The 22,693-nt window shown below is 44.5% G+C and overlaps 1 protein-coding gene across 13 annotated transcripts in view; it reads left to right on the top strand.

Moving 5' to 3' along the window:
- The window catches only part of DLGAP1 (DLG associated protein 1), a 750,273-nt gene that overhangs the window by 687,156 nt on the left and 40,424 nt on the right, over positions 1–22,693 (top strand). For 10 of the 13 annotated variants that reach the window (XM_043888810.1, XM_043888808.1, XM_043888811.1 and 7 more), the window contains 2 exons: positions 10,062–10,435; positions 16,614–16,705. In XM_043888810.1, the coding sequence (XP_043744745.1) occupies positions 10,062–10,435; positions 16,614–16,705 (466 nt within the window). The remainder of the gene's footprint in view (positions 1–10,061; positions 10,436–16,613; positions 16,706–22,693) is intronic. The other 3 variants (XM_043888813.1, XM_043888814.1, XM_043888818.1) reach the window with 1 other exon arrangement.

Raw genomic sequence — 22,693 nt, 5'->3', positions numbered from 1 at the left:
ACCCTGATGCTGGGAAAGACTGAGGGCAGGAGGAGATGGTTGGATGGCATCACAGACTCAACGGACATAAGTTTGAGCAGATTCCGGGAGATAGTGAAGGACAGGGAAAGCCGGCATGCTGCAGTCCATGGGGTCGCAGAGTCAGACAGGACTTAGGGACTGAACAACAACAAAGCGTAAAAGTGGAAGGAGCTGAGGAGGAAGGGCAGCTGCCTGGGGCAAGGGCAGTGAGCACTTGGCACCTCCCACAGCCAGCTACTTGTGCCCCAGGGTAAAACCCAACAGAGAGGGTGGAGGAAGTTCAGAAGATAATCCACAGGACTCATTGCTTCCAGCTGACAGAGGTGGGCCATTCACAGTCCATGTCAAAAGTCGGCCAGTCACAGCTGGACTTGGCCAGCACTCAACCAAGGCCAAAGAGAAACGGGTATGGGTGACAGGAGGTTGTGTCACAACATCCAAGGTCACAGACTGGCTTTGCTGAGTATTCATTTTTCTTTCTACCCTGGTGACCTTGCTTTCCTGATTATTAGTCCCTTTTTCTTCTCCAGGAAGTCCCTTCTCATCCCTGTTCCTTCCTTCAGGTAACAAGTATTTACCACCATTCCACTATGTGCCATGCATGATCCAAGTACTGCAGTCGTCATGAACACAACGGACAACAATGCCTGACCTTGTGATCCTTACATCCTTAACTAATTACTCTGTCTCAGTCTGGGGACAGGGGGGAAATTCAGCTAACAGAGAATATAGGCAAATGTTGCTGAGAAGTGACATCTCACAAGAAAGGAAAGCTGGCTGATGAGAAGCTTAATAGAAAAATGTCCTTCCCCACTCCTGACACCATCCTCACCACAGGCTTCCCAGGCTTGTCTTACAAGACTCAAGTCTGCTGGAGCCTGAGGAAATAGGGGACCAGCTGCCCAAACAGGAAACTTTACTTCATTCTGTATCCCTGACCTTGAGCCCCAAACCTTCCCCTCTTGTCAACAGTCCATTCAACCCAGGAAGACTTGCTGACCTGGCAGGGACAAATTTCGAAAACTGCACAAAATGTTACAGACATTAAAAAAGAAAAAAAAAAAAATCCCTAGGCCCTAGAGGAAGTGGTATATCTGATTCAGTGGTTAGAAATCACTTCATAAAGTCATGGAACAAATGGAAGTCTAATCCTAACATGACACTGCCGGGGCAGTTACTTGTGTGCATGGATGACTCAGTAGCACCTGTTGGAGAAGCTGGGAAAATGAGCCGTGAAATCCTGAAGGCATTCCCTGCTAGAAGCAACGGCCCCACCTGGCAAATTAGTAAACCGGGCGTTCTCAACATCCTGCCTGGAACCTTTGTGCCCAGTTCTATGAAGGCTGTGACTCACCTGAGTTACCGGTCAAATGATTCTTACTCAGAGCTCTGTTTTTAACCTTTATTATTAAATGATCGAGGCAACCGCTAGCCAAATGTCCATGTACTTTCAAGATGTTCCTTTGAAATGATTGATTTTAGGCAACAACTGGTTTTACAAAGGGCAACCCTCAATTTCTCTAGGGTTTAACAGGTTGCCAAGCTTCATTAAAGGTCCACATTAGAGGCTTTTGACCTCAGTCCCTGGACCTGGGCCTTCTAAAATGACTTTCCTCCAAACATCATTTAACTTCCTTTAATTTACTTAATTAATGGAATTTTCTGAAGGGAACAGTTACTTTGATCTGAACCTCTTTCTTAGTTTCCGGTTAACATTTCCAGAGCAAGACAAGAGTGGGGTGAGGGGTGGGAGCTACCAGCAGCTCACAACTGCAGTTCTTCCTCCAAATCAGAGACCTGGGAGGGCGGGAGGAGCCTGAGAGGAAGAAGGCTGGTCGAAAATCCTGCCCTTGGCATTTTCATGGGTGTTTGCCCCACACACAGATAAAAGGGTTGGGGGTGGGGGGTGACAATGTGCTGCAAAGCAAGTTCTCTGGAAGCTGGGCCTGCATCTTGGAAATCTTCAGTCATCCTTGCAAATCAACAAACCGGAACCCAGCGATGGGAATTAGAAATGCTTCTACCCTGAAAGTCTCCTGCAAACTAAAGACAAATTCAGACAGAAATGGAAAATGCAAGTCCCACCCAACAGGAATCCTCAGTTTCCCGGCTATTCATCCTCACAGCCATCCACCTAACCACAAGGCCACAGCAGTTTTTGCTTTGCAACTTGCCAAGGAAGCAAACACTGCTGCTCAGGTGCTGGTTGGGGGGGAAAGAACAGCAACCTCAACCCACAGGTCTTACCTTTCAGTAAGGGGAAAAATTTTGTTGAGGTGATAAGTTAAAAAGCAAGACATTCTGAGTCGTGACTTCTACTCTGCGTTTTTTGGGAAGAGCAAAGCAGCCCGCTGTTGTTTAGCCCAGTAGTCGCTGGGCTAATCTTTTGGGGACCCCATGGACTGCAGTTCGCCAGGCTCTTCTGTCCCTGGGCTTTTCCAGGCAAGAATACTGGAATGGGTTTGCCATATCTTTCGCCAGGGGTATCTTTCCGATCCAGGGATCGAGCCCGCGTCTCCTGCATTGGCAGGAGGATTCTTTTACCACTGAGCCACCCGGGAGGTCCGTCCCCTTTCCCAGCGTGGCTTACCTGGGAGCCCAGACTCGGAGTTCAAGGTACATCAATGATGTTCCGAGCTTTGGTCACCAGGGGGCGCGCGCGAGCAGAGCTGCCCGGAGCGATACTTCTGTTTTCTCAGACTTTGAGTTGGGAGGCGGGGGAAGGGCAAGGGGCGGAGGGAAGGGTGGGGGTGGCGAGGGAGATGCAGCTGGTTTTCAAAAAAAAATCCTTTTGTTCTCTGTAATCTTGCCGCTTGCCAGTTTAGAAGGCCAAGGTTGCCACGTTACCTGTTGCCAGGGTCCTGCGAGTGCCTGGAGAAAATGTGGGCGACAGAGGTAGCGCGCACAGTCCTCGGGCTCGGTGGCTCTGCAGCCCTTTGCCCCGGCTGGGCGCTGACATTTGGAAAGCAGCTGCTGCGATCGCCGAGCAGTTTGGTTGTAGTTGTAACAGAGGAGTGGCTGCGTCTTACATCATTTCCAGGCATGAAGTGCCCGGGGCTTTTTTTTTTAATAACTAATTTTCGGATCCCTGCCTCCTTGGAGTTTGGGACAGTACATGCACTGTGCACGACAGCCTCACCTCAGGAAGCCCAAGTTTTGTAGCAGCTTGTAAAAACAACTTGGGTGCCTCTTTAAAAAAAAAAAAAAAAGCTGTGACTCTGAAACAAACCTTTCCATTCTTCCTTCTGAAAACAATGTTGCGTTTGATTAGCCGCGGAGGCTCGCTAGAAGTCGGCTTTCCCCGGTGGAGCCCGGCTGCTATCGGTTGAATAGATCTAGAAGCCAGACAAGCTGGGGCTTGGGGCATTTGTCTGGCATTAGGAAGTGTCTGGAACACTGGTAACTACCAACTGGCCAGTCCTATGACTACAAGAGTTATGACACCGCCCCGCCCTCTGTCCACATCCTTCTCCGCCCTCCTCCACCGCACACAAGCCTGCTTCTCTCTACTTAACAAGGAGGAAAAGTTTAACTCCTTTCTGTGGTTTACGTGGAGGGTGGCTCTGGTGGAAATCGGTCTCCTGGCCACAGCCCTTGAGCCAAAACTAACCAGGACAGAGGCCAGCAGAAGCCCTGCCCCCCACCCCAGGAGCCCTGCGCCCCGTCCCCCGCAGCCCTCTGATCACCGCCTCCTCACCGTGGGGCCGGTGAGACCGCTGACCACCACACTCTGGGTGGCCTGGAAACGTTAAGCTGTAAATATTTTGAAACAAGGGAGCGCTTTTTCCATGTGTATTTTGTTTTCGTGCAGTTTCTCTCCTTTTGCAGCGTTTTAAGGTCGCACCTGGGCACCCCTTGCTGACCACTCCAAATGTAGTCATCCTCCAGACCTTAGACCCAGACAACTGAGTTAGAAGCAGTTTCCTGGAGATCCTCTTGGAGAGCATTGTCTTCTACTGGACACGGTATTTCAGGGAAGGTTTACTAGGCGGATGAACACAGGTGGTTTGGCTGAACAGAAGAGATGGGATTTGAGGCCCTGTGAGTGGCATGATTCAGCAAAGTTAGTTACCTGCCCTGAGCCTCAGTCTTACTATCAAACAAATGGGTTCAGTGAGATCCGTATTCCTGGGTCATGAGACCATGTCTATTGAATTTCTTTTTTAATGGGAATGAAGAAATAGCATTTAGGTCCCTTTATGTATTTTTTAATATTTATTTGGCTGCTCCAGGTCTTTGTTGCTGCAGGAGGCATCTTCGCCCTTCGTTGTCTCATGGGATCTTTGGTTGTGGTATGTGAAGGCTTAGTTTCGACATGTAGGATCTAGTTCCCTGATGAAGAATCGAACCCCGGGCCCCCTGCATTGGGGGTACAAAATCTTAACCACCGGACTACCAGGGGAAAAGTGTGAAAGTGAAAAAAGTGTTAGCTGTTCAGTCCTGTCCAACTCTTTGGGACTCCATGGACAGCAGCCTGCCAGGCTTCTCTGTCCATGGGATCCTCCGGGCAAGAATACTGGGAGTGGGTTGACATTTCTTTCTCCAAGGGATCTTCCCAACCCAGGAATCAAATCCAGGTTTCCTGCATTGGCAGGCAGATTCTTTACCATCTGAGCCACCAGGGAAGCCAGACAAAAGAAAGCAGCCATAACGATTAAATCTACAGCATCATTTCTTTTTCAAGTTCCACTGGAATAGAAGGGCCACATGCATTTTTTTAATCAATCTTTTTGAGAATGTTCCTCTTAAACAAATGAAGTGTTTCCCTTACTGCATGTAAGCCCCTCACTTTCTGTTTCTATCTTGATGAGATTTATTAAGTTCCCCATCCTTGGGCCTCACTCTACTACACCCCCCCCCCACCGAGCTCAGACCTCCGTGGATTCTTTTTTTTGGACAGAAGGCTTTATTTTCTTATTTGTTCTGGGCTGCACTGGATCTTCGTTGCCACATATGGACTTTCTCTAACTTTGGGGAGTGTCGGCTACTCTTTGTTGGGGCGCTCAGGCTTCTCATTGCAGTGGCTTCTCGTGTTGGCAAGCACAGGCTCTAGGGCGTGTAGGCTCAGTAGTTGTGGCGCATGGGCTTAGTTGCCCACAGCATGTGGAATCCTCCAGAACAGGGATGAAACCCGTGTCCCCTGGATTGGCAAGCAGATTCTTAACCACCGAACCACCAGGGATGCCCCCCTCAGTGGATTCTAAATCATTCGTGGTGCTGAATCGTGAAAGTAGAATTTATAAGAAGGGAAAAAAAAGAAAAGAGAGAAGAGAGTGTTTAGTTTGCAAAATGAAGAAAGAGTGATGCTGGGGAAAATTGGGGGATGTACTTGTCTGAGTTTTGTCCTCAAAGTACAGTCTGAGAGATCTGAATTTCTTTTAACTTCCTATTTGATGACCGACAGGTGGTACTTCTTTGACTCCAATAACCCTGGCAGAATCATGCCAGGCTCTACACACCAGTAAAAATCTCATAGTAAAACCCCTGGAAGAACAGCTATGACAAACTTAGCATATTAAAAAGCAGAGACATCATTTTGCTAACAAAGGTCCATATTGTCAAAGCTATGGTTTTTCCAGTAGCATATACAGATGTGAGAGTTGGACCATAAAGAAAGCCAAGTGCTAAAGAATTTATGCTTTTGAATTGAGGTGCTGGAGAAGACTCTTGAGAGTCCCTTGGACTGCAAGGAAATCAAACCAGTCAATCCTAAAGGAAATCAACCCTGAATATTCATTGGAAGGACTGAGGCTGAAGCTGAAACTCCAATACTATGGCCACCTCATGCGAAGAGTTGACTCATTGAAAAAGACCCTGATGCTGGGAAAGATTGAGGGCAGAAGGGGTGACAGAGGATGAGGTGACTGAATGGCATCACTGATTCAATGGACATGAGTTTGAGCACACTCTGGGAGATGGTGAAGGACAAGGAAGCCTGGTGTGCTGCAGTGCGTGGGGTCATAAAGAGTCGAGGGACTGAACAATGATGACAACACAGAAGCCCCTGGGATGCGACCCCATGGTGGACGGTTCCCTGTTTCAGAGGGAGCCAGTCACAAATTTTTACGTCCTTTGGGCACTGGGGCTTGACCAACTTGTTGGGGAAGCAATGTCCCAGGGTTTCTTTCTGTCCAGTCTGAGCCTAGTAGATGTCTGATATCCCTGCCCTGAGAGTCCCTGTTGATCCAAGCCTCCAGTTCAGTCCAGTTCAGTTCAGTTCAGTCGCTCAGTTGTGTCCGACTCTTTGCGACCCCATGGACTGCAGCACACCAGACTTCCATGTGCATAACCAACTCCCAGAGCTTACTCAAACTCATGTCCACCGAGTTGATATCATCCAACCGTCTCATCCTCTTTCATCCCCCTTCTCCTCCTGCCTTCAATCTTTCCCAGCATCAGGGTCTTTTCCAGTGAGTCAGTTCTTCACATCAGGTGGCCAAAGTTCTGGAGTTTCAGCTTCAGCATCAGTCCTTCCAATGAATATTCAGGACTGATTTCCTTTAGGATGGACTGGTTTGATCTCCTTGCAGTCTAAGGGACTCTCAAGAGTTTTCTCCAACACCACAGTTCAAAAGCACAATTCTTCGGCACTCAGCTTTCTTTATAGTCCAATTCTCACATCCATACATGACTACTGGAAAAACACAGCTTTGACTAGACGGACCTTTGTTGGTAAAGTCATGTCTCTGCTTTTTAATACACTGTCTAGGTTGGTCATAGCTTTTCTTCCAAGGAGAAAGCGTTTTTTAATTTCATGGCTGCAGTCACCATCTGCAGTGATTTTGGAGCCCCAAAAAATAAAGTCTGTCACTGTTTCCATTGTTTCCCCATCTACTTGCCATGAAGTGATGGGACCAAATGCCATGATCTTAGTTTTCTGAATGTTGAGTTTTAAGCCAACTTTTTCACTCTCTTTCACTTTCATCAAGAGGCTCTTTAGTTCTTCTTCACTTTCTGCCATAAGGGTGGTGTCATCTGCATATCTGAGGTTATTGCTATTTTTCCAAGCAATCTTGATTCCAGTTTGTACTTCATCCAGCTTGGCATTTCTCATGATGTACTCTGCATATAAGTTAAATAAGCAGGGTGACAATATACAGCTTCGATGTACTCCTTTTTCCCAATTTGGAACCAGTCTGTTGTTCCATGTCCAGTTCTGTCTCTTCTTGACCTGCATACAGATTTCTCAGGAGGCAGGTCAGGTGGTCAGCCTCCAGAATCATTGACATGATTCCTATTAACATGGAAGAGATGATGATAAGGGTCACTAGATGGCGCCAAGTTGCATTTGGCCCTATGGGGCCTGTAGCCAACCCCATCATCACTCTAGGAATAATGTGACACTCCCCACCCCCCAAATCACAGGTATCACATTGTGGGAGGATTTTTACTGTAAATCACAGCAAATGATATGATACTGTATTTGGCTGCATTATCCTGTTTTGATTATCCATGCTCAAAGGAAACTGGGGATAGGTGACATGCAATCAAAAGATTATTCAGAATATCAGGCATCTGATGTTGGAAGGTGGAATTTCATTTTGTTGGTGTATCAGTGGGCAGAATGTGTGGAGAACCCATTTTGAACAAAATAATGAGTTCACACTGTAGAAGTCCCAAGATGATCTAGTTTCTTAGATCAGATGGTGACTCAGGCAGTAAAAAATCTACCTGCAATGTGGGAGACACCGGTTCGATCCCCGGGTCTGAAAGATCCCCTGGAGAAGGAAATGGCAACCCACCCCAGTATTCTTGCCTGGAGAATCCCATGAACAGAGGAACCTGGCAAGTTAATAGTCCACGGGGTCACAAAGAGTCAGACACAACTGAGTGAGTAACACACACGCCCTAATGATGGCCACTCCCTGTCCCACCCACTGTGGTCCGCAAATGAGTAAGTGACACTGAGCATTGTCCCCTCCAAACTTCCTGCGAGTCAGAAGGTAGCTCCCTTGTGGTTACAGTGCAGGAAACTCAGTCGAGTGAGGGGAGCCATCAACCATGCACCTGTCTGCATCCCTTGGTTTCTCTGTGCTCGTGGGGAACCTGAGCCCAGCCTAGCCCTGCTCCAGCTCTGCCTCCACTGGCTACCGTGAGCCTCTGCTGGCCCTGTTATCTCTCAGGCATCTTAGCTAAAAACTGCGGAGGATGGAGTGCAGACTGCTGAGCTGTGTTCAAATGTAAAGATGTGTGAGTCACGCAGAGCTGGGATGGAAGGTTTTCCCGGGGAAGCCTCTGCCAGCCCCAGGTAACTAAGCAGCGGCCACATGTCTATTATTCTCATTGCCCCCGCTCTCAGAGCACACGTGATACCGAAATGTTTCATCTGTGCTTTCCTCTTCCTTCAACTCTTAGACAACCCTTAGGAAGTAGTCAAGTATCTCTGTCCCTGTCTTTTATGGGCTAGGAAATTACGCCAAATCTCAGGGCAGCAGAACAGCAGGACAGAGAAAATCAATCTTCCTGTTCACTGTTCATCACAGGACACTTTTTTTTTAGTGACCTCAAGAGACACCCTGAATACTGAAGCAAGTATTTCATTCAACTAGATGGCCCAAGTGGCAGCTAGAACCGGGGTAACTAGCTGGCATTTGCTGTGAGTGTTAACGACAGTCCCAAAGGGAGAGGATGGGGGTCGGGCTGGGAATGAGGTGGGGGAGAAAGTGACAGAAACACAGTGGTCTGAACCACTTTTTAAGGGGTCTGTGGAAAGCTGTTTAAGGACTCGTTCTTTACCGAGGGGCTAGTTCCCACTTCGAAACTTCCTTCATTTCTGTGTTTTCCTCCATCGTGTTCCATACAGGCAAAGCTGAAAATAGTGTATCCAGCTTCCTCAAGACCAAGGGGTCACCCTCAGATGCTTGCAGGGAAGGACTGGTGGCTGCAGAGACTCAGGCACCCGTGCTGGTCACATCCCCTGAAGGACTGCGCTTCAGGGAGTGGGCTCCTATGGGCTGCCTGAGGGCTGACCTCCCACTAAGTGAAAGTGAAGTTTAAGTCGCTCAGTCTTGTCTGACTCTTTGCGACCCCAGGTACTGTAGCCTACGGGCTCCTCCGTCCATGGAATTGTCCAGGCAAGACTACTACAGTGGGTTGCCATTTCCTTCTCCAGGGAATCTTCCTGACCCAGGGATCGAACCCTGGTCTCCTGCATCGCAGGCAGACACTTTACCATCCAAGCCACTAGGGAAGCCTGATCTCCTGCTAGCGGGTGCATTTTTACAATATTTTACATATTTTCTAATAGGAGATGGATGTGCAGCGTCATCCTCTCAGAAACAACACCTCAACTCAGAACAAGAGTTTATATAGTGAGCACATACCCAGAAAAGGGAAGGAAGGAAAGGAGGAGGGAGGGAGGGAGGGAAGACAAAGGAAAAGAAAGGCAGGAAGAAAGGGAGGAGGAACTGAGTGCAGTTGAACACAAGTTGCAGGAGGTTATGACAGTGTGCTCAGCTCACCCCCTCCCCAGCCCTCTCTCCTTTCCCGTCCAAACCCCCCTCCACCAGCACTTTGCCCTGTTCTCAGGGTTAGAACACACAGGTTTACAACCTCTTTGCTTTCTTCTTTTTTCCAATGTTCTTTTTTTTTCCCAATGTTCTTTATGAACCACCAGAATCTTCATGAGCTACTTTGTTCAGCGTTAGCTGTGGTTAATATTTTCCCGAGAAGGCAGACTGCCCCTGGCCTCATCCGTGTTACTCATTATTTCTCAGGGTTCCCTGTTGCCTGGGAAGATTTCTACAGATGGCCAGTCCTGTCTGTTTTATGTCGGTTCATATTAATCTCTGTTTCAGAAACTTCCATCTCAGAGATCGGTGTTTTTCAGTCTCTTTCTCCTTCAGTCTTGCGGGGGGTGTCACCTTGGAGGAGGCCCACATCTGCCCCCTAAGCAGGGACCTTAGTCTATCGACAGACCTGCTTTCACGTTCAATGTCTTGATGTGTTTCGTGGGCCCTGATATCCAGTGGGTGTCAGTTACAGTATCAGCAGTTAAAACCCATGCAGAAATCAGTGTCTTTGTTTTCGCTGTCTTCCAGTGTCATCTTGCATTACAACATATAAGAAGACACCACCTCCAGTCCCACCCAGAACTACCACGAAACCTTTCATTTCTATCACAGCCCAGAGTAGCACAGAGTCAGCCCAGGACGCCTACATGGACGGACAGGGCCAGCGAGGGGATATTATCAGCCAGTCTGGACTGAGCAACTCCACGGAGAGCCTGGACAGTATGAAGGCTCTGACAGCCGCCATCGAGGCCGCCAATGCCCAGATCCATGGCCCTGCGAGTCAACACATGGGCAACAACGCCGCCACCATCACCACCACCACCGCCATGGCCACCGTCACTGCAGAAGACAGGAAGAAGGACCACTTCAAGAAAAACCGATGCCTGTCCATTGGGATCCAGGTAACAGCCTCCCTTCCTTAAAAAAAATTAATTAGTTATATTTTGGGGAGCTTCCCTGGTGGCTCAGCTGGTAAAGAATCTGCCTGCAATGCGGGAGACTTGGGTTCGATCCCTGGGTTGGGAAGATCCCCTGGGGAAGGGAACAGCTATCCACTCCAGTATTCTGGCCTGGAGAACTCCATGGACTGTAATAGTCCATGGGGTTGCAAAGAGTTGGGCATGACTGAACGAGCTATTTTTGGCTGCTCTGGTCTTTGTTGCTGCGCACAGGCTTTCTCTAGTTGCAGTGAGCAGGGACTACTCTCCATTTGCCGTGTGAGGGCTTCTCATTGCGGTAGCTTCTCTTGTTGGGAAGCACGGGCTCAGTTGTGGTGTACGGGCTTAGTTGTTCCGTAGCATGTGGAATCTTCCTGGACCAGGGATCCAACCCATGTTCCCTGCATTGGCAGGCAGATTCTTAACCACTGGACCACAAGGGAAGTCCCAACAACTTCACTTTCTGTCCTTTGAAATAGGAACCCAAAATCAAGAAATGTAAACTTTTTGTTTTCCCAGAAGATTTGCTCTCTTGCCATTTTGGATGATGTAGCTATTGTAGAACCAGACTCTCAAATTATTGGCTCTGGACTCCCCTAAGTTAAATGTAATTTTAGGGAGTTCCCTGGTGGTCCAGTGGTTAGGACTCCACGATTTCACTGCCACGGGTACAGGTTCAAACCTTGGTCAGAGAACTAAGATTTTGTAAGCCATGTGGCCAAAAAAAAAAAAAAAAGTGATTTAAAAAAATTATGAAAGTGTTTGTCTATAGACATTATTAGCAATTTTTTCCCAAAAAATATTCCATTTTTTAAAAATTGAAGAATAGTTGATTAGCTGCTTTTATTTTTGTTCTTCAAATTGAATGTTGTGAGACAAGGGGATGATAATTAAACAAACATGGATTCAATATCAAACATGAAGTGCCCTCAATTCCTGAGGCACATTTTTTTTTTGTCATTTTTATCGAGTCTTTATTTATTTTTTTTATTTATTTATTTTTTAGTTCTACCAGTTTCTTGCTACCAACCCATCTCCCTCCACCCTCGTGCACACACGATCAGTCATGTAATCCCATGGACTTCAGCCCACCAGACTCCTCTGTCCATGGATTTTTCCAGGCAAGAATACTGGAGTGGGTTGCCATTTCCTTCTCCACCTGAGGCACATTTTAAGTCTCAAAAAAAGAGTGGGCATCCAAGAAAAACCTGGGTTGCTGGGTGGTGTTACGGTGTGTTTGATGCTACTGAGTAACCGCATGAGAACAAAAATGTGAAATACTTCGCACAGACGTGGGAGTGATGACCAGTGAAACCAAAAGGGATGGACAGCATGGAAAGCAATAACTCACATCACAGCATCATGAGAGAAGAATGTGCACCAGGGCCAGTGTGATTGTGGGTTACTTAATCATGCATGTCATTAAAAAGGTGGATACTCTGGCAGGCCTCTCAGTTCAGGTCACTGTTTTCTGTTGCCAGGTGATAAGATCGGACTGATTCTTGGTTGGTAGATCGGTTCAGCTTGGCTTACTCTGTTGGAAGGTTCCTTCCATCAATGTAGAGGAGTCATTCTTTCCCCTGTTTTTGTTGCGCTGTACCATTATGCAGGTGCCCTTTGAATAATAACTTCCTGACATGGCAGCCAATAAATCTGTCCATGCTAAACCAACTCTAAGGCACACCTGAGAGCAGGCATGGGGTACGTTTTCACAGCGATGATGGATGTTCACCATCCACTCTGCAGCGTCCACTTTGAAAGGGCAATTAGACTTTCTCTGGTAGCAACGAGTCAAATGCTTTTATGTAACCTACAGGTTACCATGGCACGAGTTGTCGTTTCCTAAAAGAACTTGTAGCGCTGGTGGCTTGGGACCAGATGACCTAGCAGGAGGCCGGGTCTGGAGCCAGCCTCCACCCACCCTTGCCCCAACCACATCCCAGGAGCTGATTCCCTCTCACCGCCCAGAGGATTCTGAGGAGTGGGGAAGAGCAGAGGTCCCTCCTCTGTGTTGTCCCAGGCAAATTATTTCATCTTCCGGAGTCTGTTTTCTAATATAGCCCACCTAGGGTTATTTGGAGGGCTGAGTTTACAGAATGCAGCTTTCTGTGAGGGTTTCAGTTAGGAATGATGAAAAAAGATTCTGGGGATGGATAATGCTGCTGATAGTGCAACAATGTGGATGTACCTAATGCCACTGGAAATGGACACTTAAAACAGGTTAATATGGAGAATTTTATATTATGTCCATTTTGCTGTTGTTGTTCGTTTAGTTGCTAAGTCGTGTCCAACTCTTTGCGACCCCATGGACTGTAGCCAGCCAGGTTCCTCTGTCCAGGGGATTTCCCAGGCCAGAATATTGGACTGGGTTGCCATTTCCTTCTCCAGGGGAGAAGGAATAACCAGTCAGTTCTCCTTTCTGGAGAGAATTAATATTACCAATATTTGCATCTCCCTGCAGGGTTATTTTGCACACATGCTTAGTCACTCAGTCATGTCTGACTCTTTGTGACTCTGTGGACTATAGCCCACCAGATTCCTCTGTCCATGGAGATTCTCCAGGCAAGAATACTGGAGTGGGTTGCCATGCCCTCCTCCAGGGGATCCTCCCAACCCAGGGATTGAACCCAGGTCTCAGGCATTGCAGGCAGATTCTTTACTGTCTGAGCCATCAGGGAAGCCCAAGAATACTGAAGTGGGTAGCCTGTCCCTTCCTCCAGGCAATCTTCCTGACCCAGGAATTGAACTGGGGCCTCCTGCATTGCAGGCAGATTCTTTACCAGCTGAGCTACCAGGGAATCCCTATTTTGCACATAGTCAACCACATATATGTTTTATTTATACCCTTTTTTTTAACCCAAATATTAGCAGCATATACCTCTCACTAGTCTATATCTTGCCTTTTTTACTTAACAATATAATTTAAAGGTAATTATTTATCAGTCTTATTGTTCACTTTATTTAAAAGCTTCTATCTTTATCACCTCCCAGGTCCACTGGTTGGTTAGGTAACTCTCCAAATAATAAAGCATTCATGCACTACATGACATCCAACTTGTATTATTATTATTAGCCAGTAAGATGGAACTACTCTGAAATTCACAAAAAATATTGAGAACAAAGACTTTGTTTCAGAGGTTGCACTGCTTCTTGAATATCTGGATATTTTAGTGAGCCAAAGAATTGTTCTTGCTCTTCTGCAAATCTTTGTTCACAGCTACAGAAGTTATATGAGAGGGCTGCACGCTTTATATGGTTGTCTCATCCAGCTCCTACATGTGCCAGCAGCCTTCTGGTATATGTGGTATGATCACCAATTCCCCAGAAATGAGAACCCAAGGTCACATTTCTTATGTTGACAGAGCCTAGATTGTACCTTTACATTTATTTTTAATTAATTTATTCTTTTTTTTTAATCTTTTGGCTATGCCACATGGCATGAGGGATATTACTTCCCCAACCAGGGATCAAACCCAGGCCCCTTCACTGACAGCTTGAAGTCTAAACCACTGGACCATCAGGAAGATCCCTACGCCTTCACATTTAATGTGACCATGTGATGCAGCTTCTTTGATGAAGAATAATAATAGAAGGCAAAAGGAAAAGAGGGTGGCAGAGGATGAGATAGATAGCATCACTGACTCAATGGACATGAACAAACTCCAGAAGATTGTGGAATACAGGGAAGCCTAGTGTGCTGCAGTCCATGGGGTTGCAAAAAATCGGACACGACTTAGCGACTGAACAACAACAAGTAAATTACAATTTAGGCTACAAAATAGTCACCAAATTTCATTACACTGCAATCCAATTTAAATCTGAATCCCTCAAATATGTGAGATTATTACTAGGTCCTCGGACTCCTCACAGTTTTACCTTTTTAGGGTCAGAATTCTCAAATCTTTTCCAACATTTAAAATTTAATCTATATCTAATAGTTAACATTATAATCATTTATTTCACAACCTGTGTGAACTTAGGCCAATTACTTAATAGTTTCCTCATCTGGAAAATAAGAATAATAATAGGTGCTGTTGCACTGGTACTTTATAGGCTATAATACAAACTGATGGGTACAATATATGTAAAGTTCAAAGCATAGTGCCTGGCATACTAAGGGCTCAATAAGTATTGGGCTTAGTTATTATTAGTATTATCCTCCTTTAAGTGTTAGTCACTCAGTCGTGTCTGAATGCCACCCCATGGACTGTAGCCTGCCAGGATCCTCTGTCCATGAGATTTCCCAAGCAAGAATATTGGACTGGGTTGCCATTTCCTCCTCCAGGGGATCTTCCCAACCCAGGGATCAACCCCACATCTCCTGCATTGCAGGTAGATTCTTTACCATCTGAGCCATCGGGGAATGAGCAAGAAAAGTAACAGTGATAATAACTTGAAGTGAAGTGAAAGTCACTCAGTCGTGTCCGACCCTTTATGACCCCATGGACTATACAGTTCATGGAATTCTCCAGGCCAGAATACTGGAGTGGGTAACCGTTCCCTTCTCCAGGGGATCTTCCCAACCCAGGGATTAAACCCAGGTCTCTCGCATTTCGGGTGGATTCTTTACCAGCTGAGCCACCAGGGAAGCCCATCCTCCTTTAAGATGATGATTATCCAAACAATGCTAAAATTGTATCATCTGCCATGGGCTTTCTTAGTTTTTTTCAGGACAGAGATTTAATTAATCCTGCAACATATTTCAAAATTTTAAGTGTCTCTTCAAAAGTTTAAATAGATTAGCCCACACACTATATGAGAGAGGTGACGTTTGTCAATATTTGGATCTAAGGGGATTAAAGTCAGAGATAAATTTACTGGCAATGACTAAAGCTTAAGATGACAACACTTTGATGCAAATAAGCTATGCGTCTGGATGTGGGGGCGAGTCTAGGACAGGAAACAGCAGCTTCCTCTCCCATCCTCGGACCCCTGCTTCCTTTCTTTCTCCTTTTCTCAGGGCGTGGCTCATCCTGGTTCTTTTTTTTTTTATGGTTGTATTGGGTCATTGTTGCTCCATGTGGGCTTTCTCTAGTTGCAATGTGTGGGCTTCTCATTGCAGTGGCTTCTCTTGTTGCAGAGCACAGACTTTAGGCACATGGACTTCACTAGTTGTGGCTCTCAAACTTAGTAGTTGTGTTTTAGTTTTATAAGACTTAAATTAAATTGTTTTTATATTCAGAAAAGAAATAATTTATTAAGAAAAAAGATGAATAAAACTAATTGCTCTGAATAGTCGCAAAATTTGTTTCAAATGTGGGTTGGGTCTGATCTGTCACATAAACTATCAGTTATATTTAGATATATTTTCTATATGAATTATAACATGGTCATAGCTATTTAGAAGCTATGAAGTGATATCCAAAGCCAATTCCTTAATTTAAGGGGAAAAAAATGAAGTACTCTACAGTTTATAAGTTTGTAGCTCAATATCCCAGTATCAACAATTCTAAGTACAATAAGTGAAATTTCTTCCTTCTTTTGTATTTTGTTATGTGCAAATTCAAAACTTTAAAAAGCACAATCCCATGAGGTGAAAGTGAAAGTCGCTCAGTCGTGTCCGACTCTTTGTGACCCCATGGACTATACAGTCCATGGAATTCTCCAGGCCAGAATACTGGAGTGGGTAGCCTTTCCCTTCTCCAGGGGATCTTCCCAACCCAGGGATCAAACCCACGTCTCCCTCATTACAGGTATATTCTTTACTAGTTGAGCCACAAGGGAAGCCCAAGCATACTGGAGTGGGTAGCCTATCCCTTCTCCAGAGGATCTTCCCGACCCAGGGACTGAACCAGGGTCTCCTGCATTACAGGTGGATTCTTTATCTGAGCTATCAGGGAAGCCCATCCCATGAGGTACTTCTTCCTAATATAGCGCTCACAAGTAAGTACATCCTAACAAAGCTCTGCAGGAATCAGACATTTATTGGGCAACTTAGGAGTGAACAAAACTGCATTTTACTAAGATCAGCAGAGTCAAAGTACACGCTAATTATGTAGTGATGCTGTTCATCAAATACACAAATATTGAACATATCACCAAACATTCCAGTAATACTACAGATGTTTCTAATGAAATGAGACTTTGTTTTTCAAGCAAGATGACTAAAATAGAGCACCTCTACTTGTGGCTATTTCTTCAGGTGGATGATGCTGAAGAACCTGACAAGACAGGGGGAAATAAAGCACCCAGTAAGTTCCAGTCCGTAGGAGTGCAAGTAGAAGAAGAGAAATGGTGAGTCTACCATTCATCCTCTTTCATCTTCATGTTGGCAAGTACAAAAATACAAGTATTTTTCCCCATGATAAACTTTCAATATTCAGTGATAATTCCCATTAGCTTCTGGGAGCATTAGAGGGTAAGCCTAAGTCAGTATTAGCTGTTCCTTTCTCTGCTTTATTACTGGAGACCATTTACATTTTAGCTAGAATAGTAGTGCATGCTAAGTTGCTTCAGTTGTGCCCCACTCTTTGCAACACTATGGGCTGTAGCCTGCCAGGCTCCTCTGTCCATGGGATTCTCCAGGCAAGAATACTGGAGTGGGTTGCCATGCCCTCCTCCAGGGGATCTTCCAGACCCAGGGATTGAACCCGCATCTCTTAAGTCTCCTGCACTGGAAGGTGGGTTCTTTACCGCTAGTGCTACCTGGGAAGTCCCAGAAGAGTAGTATTGGGGCCCAAAATAGGCCTCAATAGCATGATGATTAGTTTGAATTAAAATTACTTAAGGAACAGTCAATGCAAAGAATGATATCTTTACCCTTTCTAGAATCCCTGAAAGCAGGAAATAAATCTTCCACATGAAAGATGCCCTTCTTGTATTGGGAGCTGGAAAGATATTGTTATCACCAGAGACAGGATTCTGGGCCGAGAAGCCTGCATGCTTGTTGTTTCTTTATTAAATCACTACCCAAGTCCAAACTCTGCTTAAATTCCTTACTAATTAAACACCCAAACCTGTTTCTTTGTCCTGTCACTCCCTCTCAAATTTATTGCTTCTTTGTCTACAAAGTAAAAGGCTATTTGCTTTGGCCACTTCTTAGATTCCATTTCTCTGCGACCTCTGTGCACACAAATTAAATTTTTCTTTTTCTCCTGTAAATCTGTCTTGTGTCAATGTTATGATTGGTCTAGCCTCAGGAACTTGGAGAGGAGCAAAGGGGAGCCTCTCCCCTCCCTGACAGCAGAACAAGCACATCCCGTTCACACATACATAGAAGCATTGTGTGAAGTACTGCTGTGTTCCCAAACTACTCCTCTTCAGAAAGCTTTCCCATCTTAGATGATAAGACGTTTTAAGAGAAGATGGCTTTCTCTCTTTTTTTTTTCTTTCTTATTTCTAGAACTAAATAGTGGCTCATGTTTAGCATGTGCTCAAAGAATGATGATCAAAAGAACAAATGAGGAGTAGGAAGAAGACTTCCTGTCATTACGCAGAATCACTAGTTTCTTTAGGTTGTTCTTTAAAAAAAAAAAAAAGCTAGATTTTAAAAAATATTTTGATTTACTTATTTATTTTTGGCTGCACTGGGTCTTCAATGCTGCACACAGGCTTTCTCTAGCTGCAGGACGAGGGCTTCTCATTGTGGTGGCTGCTGTTGCTTCAGAGCACAAGTTCTAAGGCACACAGGCTTCTGACGTAGCTCAGCAGTTGTGGAAAACACAGGTTTAGTTGCTCTGCCACATGTGGAATCTTCCCAGATCAGGGTCAGAACCCGTGTCCCCTGCTTTGGCAAGTGGACTCTCAACCACTGGGCCACCAAGAAAGTCCTTTTAGATTACTCTTTAAAATATGCTTAGAGTCTTAGTATCCAGAACTAAGAAATTTAGAGTTTGAGAAGATCACTGAATCCAGAAGCTGAAGGGAACTTCTGAGGTCAGCATCTTCATTTTATAATGAGGATTTGGTCTGGAGAGGTAGGTGAGTTTCCCAGTCAAACTGTGAGGACCATGATGGATGGGACTATGTTTACTGATAACACAGGACCCTCAGCTTCCAGACCATGCTTTTCATATACTAAGTTTATAGTAACTGCTGACTGGATGGGGTAAGAATGCAGTTATCATAGGTGAAAGAACTCTATATCCTAAATCAGGAAATCATTTCGACTTTGTCACTAACTTTTTAAGTGTTAATTAGGAGAAATCACTTGGATGTCATTCATCCATCCATTCATCATCTATCCAATCAATAAATATATATAGGGACTTCCCTGGCGGTCCAGTGGTTAAGACTTCAGCTTCTAAAGGAGTGGGTGCAGGTTTGATCCCTGGTTAGGGAGTTAAGATCCCACATGCCTCAAGGCTAAAAAACCAAAACATAAAACAGAAGCAATATTGAAACAACTTCAATAAAGACTTTAAAAATGGTCCACATCCAAAAAAAAAAATTCTATGCAATGTCTCCTATATGCAAGGCCCCATGTAACATAAACTTAAATCTGAGAATAAGCCATGTTTCAGTTCATGGAAGGAGTCTTATTTTATAGTCTCTTAGTTTGACACTACCCTTGCATCTAAAAGATTTTCCATATATGTACATATAACCTTTTATATTGTTATATTTGATGTAATTATACAATGCTGGAAGCCCAGATAATTGGTACAGTCCTTCTAGAAATTAATATGACAAAAATTGGTGATAATTATACATCTATCCAGATACATTGACCCAGTAATTCCTCTCATGAGGCTATCCTGAATGAAATCACTCAGTGAAAGGGAAACAACTGTGGAACATTATCTATTATTGTAAAAAAAAAAAAAAAATCAGTTATCAAATGTCAAGCAAAACAAGAGTGGTTTTGTAAATTATAGCACATTGCCAAGACAGGCTATTATACAGCTATTAAATATGATTTGTAAAGAAGATATGGAAACATGGGAGAAATTCCCATGGTACAATGTTAAGTGAAAAAGAGGACATAATACCCACATACAATATTCACAAAGATGGATAAGGACTGAAATGTAATCTGTAAAAATTGTAGATTTAGGAGTGAATTTTTCCCCCCTTTACTCTAAAATATTTAATTATTATATCTACTTCAAGTTATAGTAATCATCATTTTCAAACCAACCCTTCTGGCACATGTTCCTTTCACGGTTTTATAAAATGTTTTGAAAAAAATGTAATGACTTCCCTGGTGGTCTTAGTGGTTAAGACTTTGAGCTCCCAACACAGGGGACATGGGTTCAATCCCTGATCTGGGAACTAGATGGCATGCCACAAGGCATGGCCAAAAAAAAAAAAATTCAAAAGAAAATGTAAACTTAGGAGATATAAAAGATCTCATGGTAAGAAAACACATTTCTCCTTCCCCCACTGGCCCAACTTGCCTGTTCTCCTCAATGATGGTTAAGGGCACAGATTCCTGAGCTAAAGCACCGAGATTTGAATCCTGGCACTACCACATACTAGCTGGGAGGCTTTGATCAAATTATTAAACTTCTTTGTGCCTTGGTTTCTTTATATGTAAAAAGAAGATAACAGGCAGTTTCTGGTCCAGCAGGTAAAGAGCTTAGAAGTCATCACTCTGTCTTAACAAGTAAAAAACTTTTCAAACTGAAAAATCAACAATTCTTCTTAAACCAGGCAGAGATGTGAAGCCACAGGGCAAATTACTGCTCTAAGAACCAAAGAGACAGACAGACACACAGAGAATCACAACTTACTGGAGTTCAGTTCAGTCGCTCAGTCGTGTCCGACTCTTTGCAATTCCATGAACCACAGCATGCCAGGCCTCCCTGTCCATCACCAACTCCCAGAGTTTACTCAAACTCATGACCACTGAGTTGGTGATGCCATCCAACCATCTCATGCTCTGTCATCCCCTTCTCTTCCCGCCCTCAATCTTTCCCAGCATCGGGGTCTTTTCCAGTGAGTCAGCTCTTTGCTACAGGTGGCCGAAGTATTGGAGTTTCAGCTTTAGCATCAGTCCTTCCAATGAATATTCAGGACTGATTTTCTTTAGGATTGAATGGCTTGATATTCTTGTAGTACAAAGGACTCTCAAGAATCTTCTCCAACATGTTTCAAAAGCATCAACTCTTTGGTGCTCAGCTTTCTTTATAATCCAACTCTCACATCCATACATGACTACTGGAAAAACCACAGCCTTGACTAGAAGGACCTTTGTTGACAAAGTAATGTCTCTGCTTTTTAATATGCTATCTAGGTTGGTCATAATGTTCCTTCCAAGGAGTAAGCGTCTTTTAATTTCATGGCTGCAGTCACCATCCACAGTGATTTTGGAGCCCAAAAAATTAAAGTTAGCTACTGTTTCCACTGTTTCCCCATCTATTTGCCATGAAGTGATGGGAACGGATGCCATGCTCTTAGTTTTCTGAATGTTGAGTTTTAAGCCAACTTTTTCACTCTCCTCTTTCACTTTCATCAAGAGGCTCAGTTTCTGCCATAAGGGTGATGTCATCTGCATATCTGAGGTTATTGATATTTCTCCCGGCAATCTTGATTCCAGCTTGTGCTTCTTCCAGCCCAGCATTTCTCATGATGTACTCTGCATATAAGTTAAATAAGCAGGGTGACAGTATACAGTCTTGACGTACTCCTTTCCCGATTTGGAACCATTCTGTTGTTCCATATCCAATTCTAACTGTTGCTTCCTAACCTGCATACAGGTTTCTCAAGAGGCAGGTCAGGTGGTCTGGTATTCCCATCTCTTTCAGAATTTTCCACAGTTTGTTGTGATTCACACAGTCAAAGGCTTTGGCATAGTCAATAAAGCAGAAATAGATGTTTTTCTGGAACTCTCTTGCTTTTTCAATGATCCACTGGATGTTGGCATGTTGATCTCTGGTTCCTCTGCCTTTTCTAAAACCAGCTTGAAAAATAAATAAAACCAGCTTGAACATCTGGAAGTTCATGGTTCACATATTGCTGAAGCCTGGCTTGGAGAATTTTGAGCATTACTTTACTAGCATGTGAGATAAGTGCAATTGTGAGGTAGTTTGACCATTCTTTGGCCTTGCCTTTCTTTGGGATTAGAATGAAAACTGACCTTTTCCAGTCCTGTGGCCACTGCTGAGTTTTCCAAATGTGCTGGCATATTGAGTGCAGCACTTTCACAGCATCATCTTTTAGGATTTGAAATAGCTCAGCTGGAATTCCATCACCTCCACTAGCTTTGTTCATAGTGATTCTTCCTAAGGCCCACTTGACTTCACATTCCAGGATGTCTGGCTCTAGGTTAGTGTTCACACCACTGTGATTACCTAGGTCATGAAGATCTTTTTTATATACTTCTTCTGTGTATTCTTGCCCCCTCTGCTTAGTATCTTCTGCTTCTGCTAGGTCCATACCATTTCTGTCCTTTATTGAGTCCATCTTTGCATGAAATGTTCCCTTGGTATCTCTAATTTTCTTGAAGAGATCTCTAGTCTTTCCTATTCTATTGTTTTCCTCTATTTCTTTGCATTGATCACTGAAGAAGGCTTTCTTATCACTCCTTGCTATTCTTTGGAACTCTGCATTCAAATGGGTATAATCTTTCCTTTTCTCCTTTGCTTTTCGCTTCTCTTCTTCTCAGAGCTATTTGTAAGGCCTCCTCAGACACCCATTTTGCTTTTTTGCATTTCTTTTTCTTGGGGATGGTCTTAATCCCTGTCTCCTGTACAATGGCATGAACTTCCGTCCATAGTTCATCGGGCACTCTGTCTATCAGATCTAGTCCCTTAAATCTATTTCTCACTTCCACTGTATAATCATAAGGGATTTGATTTAGGTCATACCTGAATGGTCTAGTGGTTTTCCCCACTTTCTTCAATTTAAGTTTGAATTTGGCAATAAGGAGTTCATGGTCTGAGCCATGTCAGCTCCCAGTCTTGTTTTTGCTGGAGTAGAAGAAACCCACAAAAGAAAGCCCCACGGGAACCAGTGCCAGGACAGGAAAACCTGAACAGTGATTGATGAGCTGCTGGCAGCTCAGTGAGGACAAGTTTGAGAGTTAAAAACTTAATGGGGACCCAGTTATGGGGGGGCCTCCATAGTTCATGAGTTTTACCTGCAGAAGCTCTACCAAGTCCTCACGGTAGAAAGCAGAGACGAGCCCCATCCCCACCCTGTGCTTCTGGAAGAAAGAGGGGGAAAGGAACCATTCTGAAATACACCAGAGCATTCTGTTCCTAAAAAGCTCTGCCTGCGGGAGAAACTAACTTACCAGAGTCTAATCTTGTTGTTGCTCAGTTGCTCAGTTGGGTTCAA

Source organism: Cervus elaphus, chromosome 27 (genome assembly GCF_910594005.1).
Source record: "Cervus elaphus chromosome 27, mCerEla1.1, whole genome shotgun sequence".
Taxonomy (NCBI): Eukaryota; Metazoa; Chordata; class Mammalia; order Artiodactyla; family Cervidae; genus Cervus; species Cervus elaphus.
Note: the sequence above shows the minus strand (reverse complement) of the source record. Positions and strands in the feature narration are given on the sequence as shown.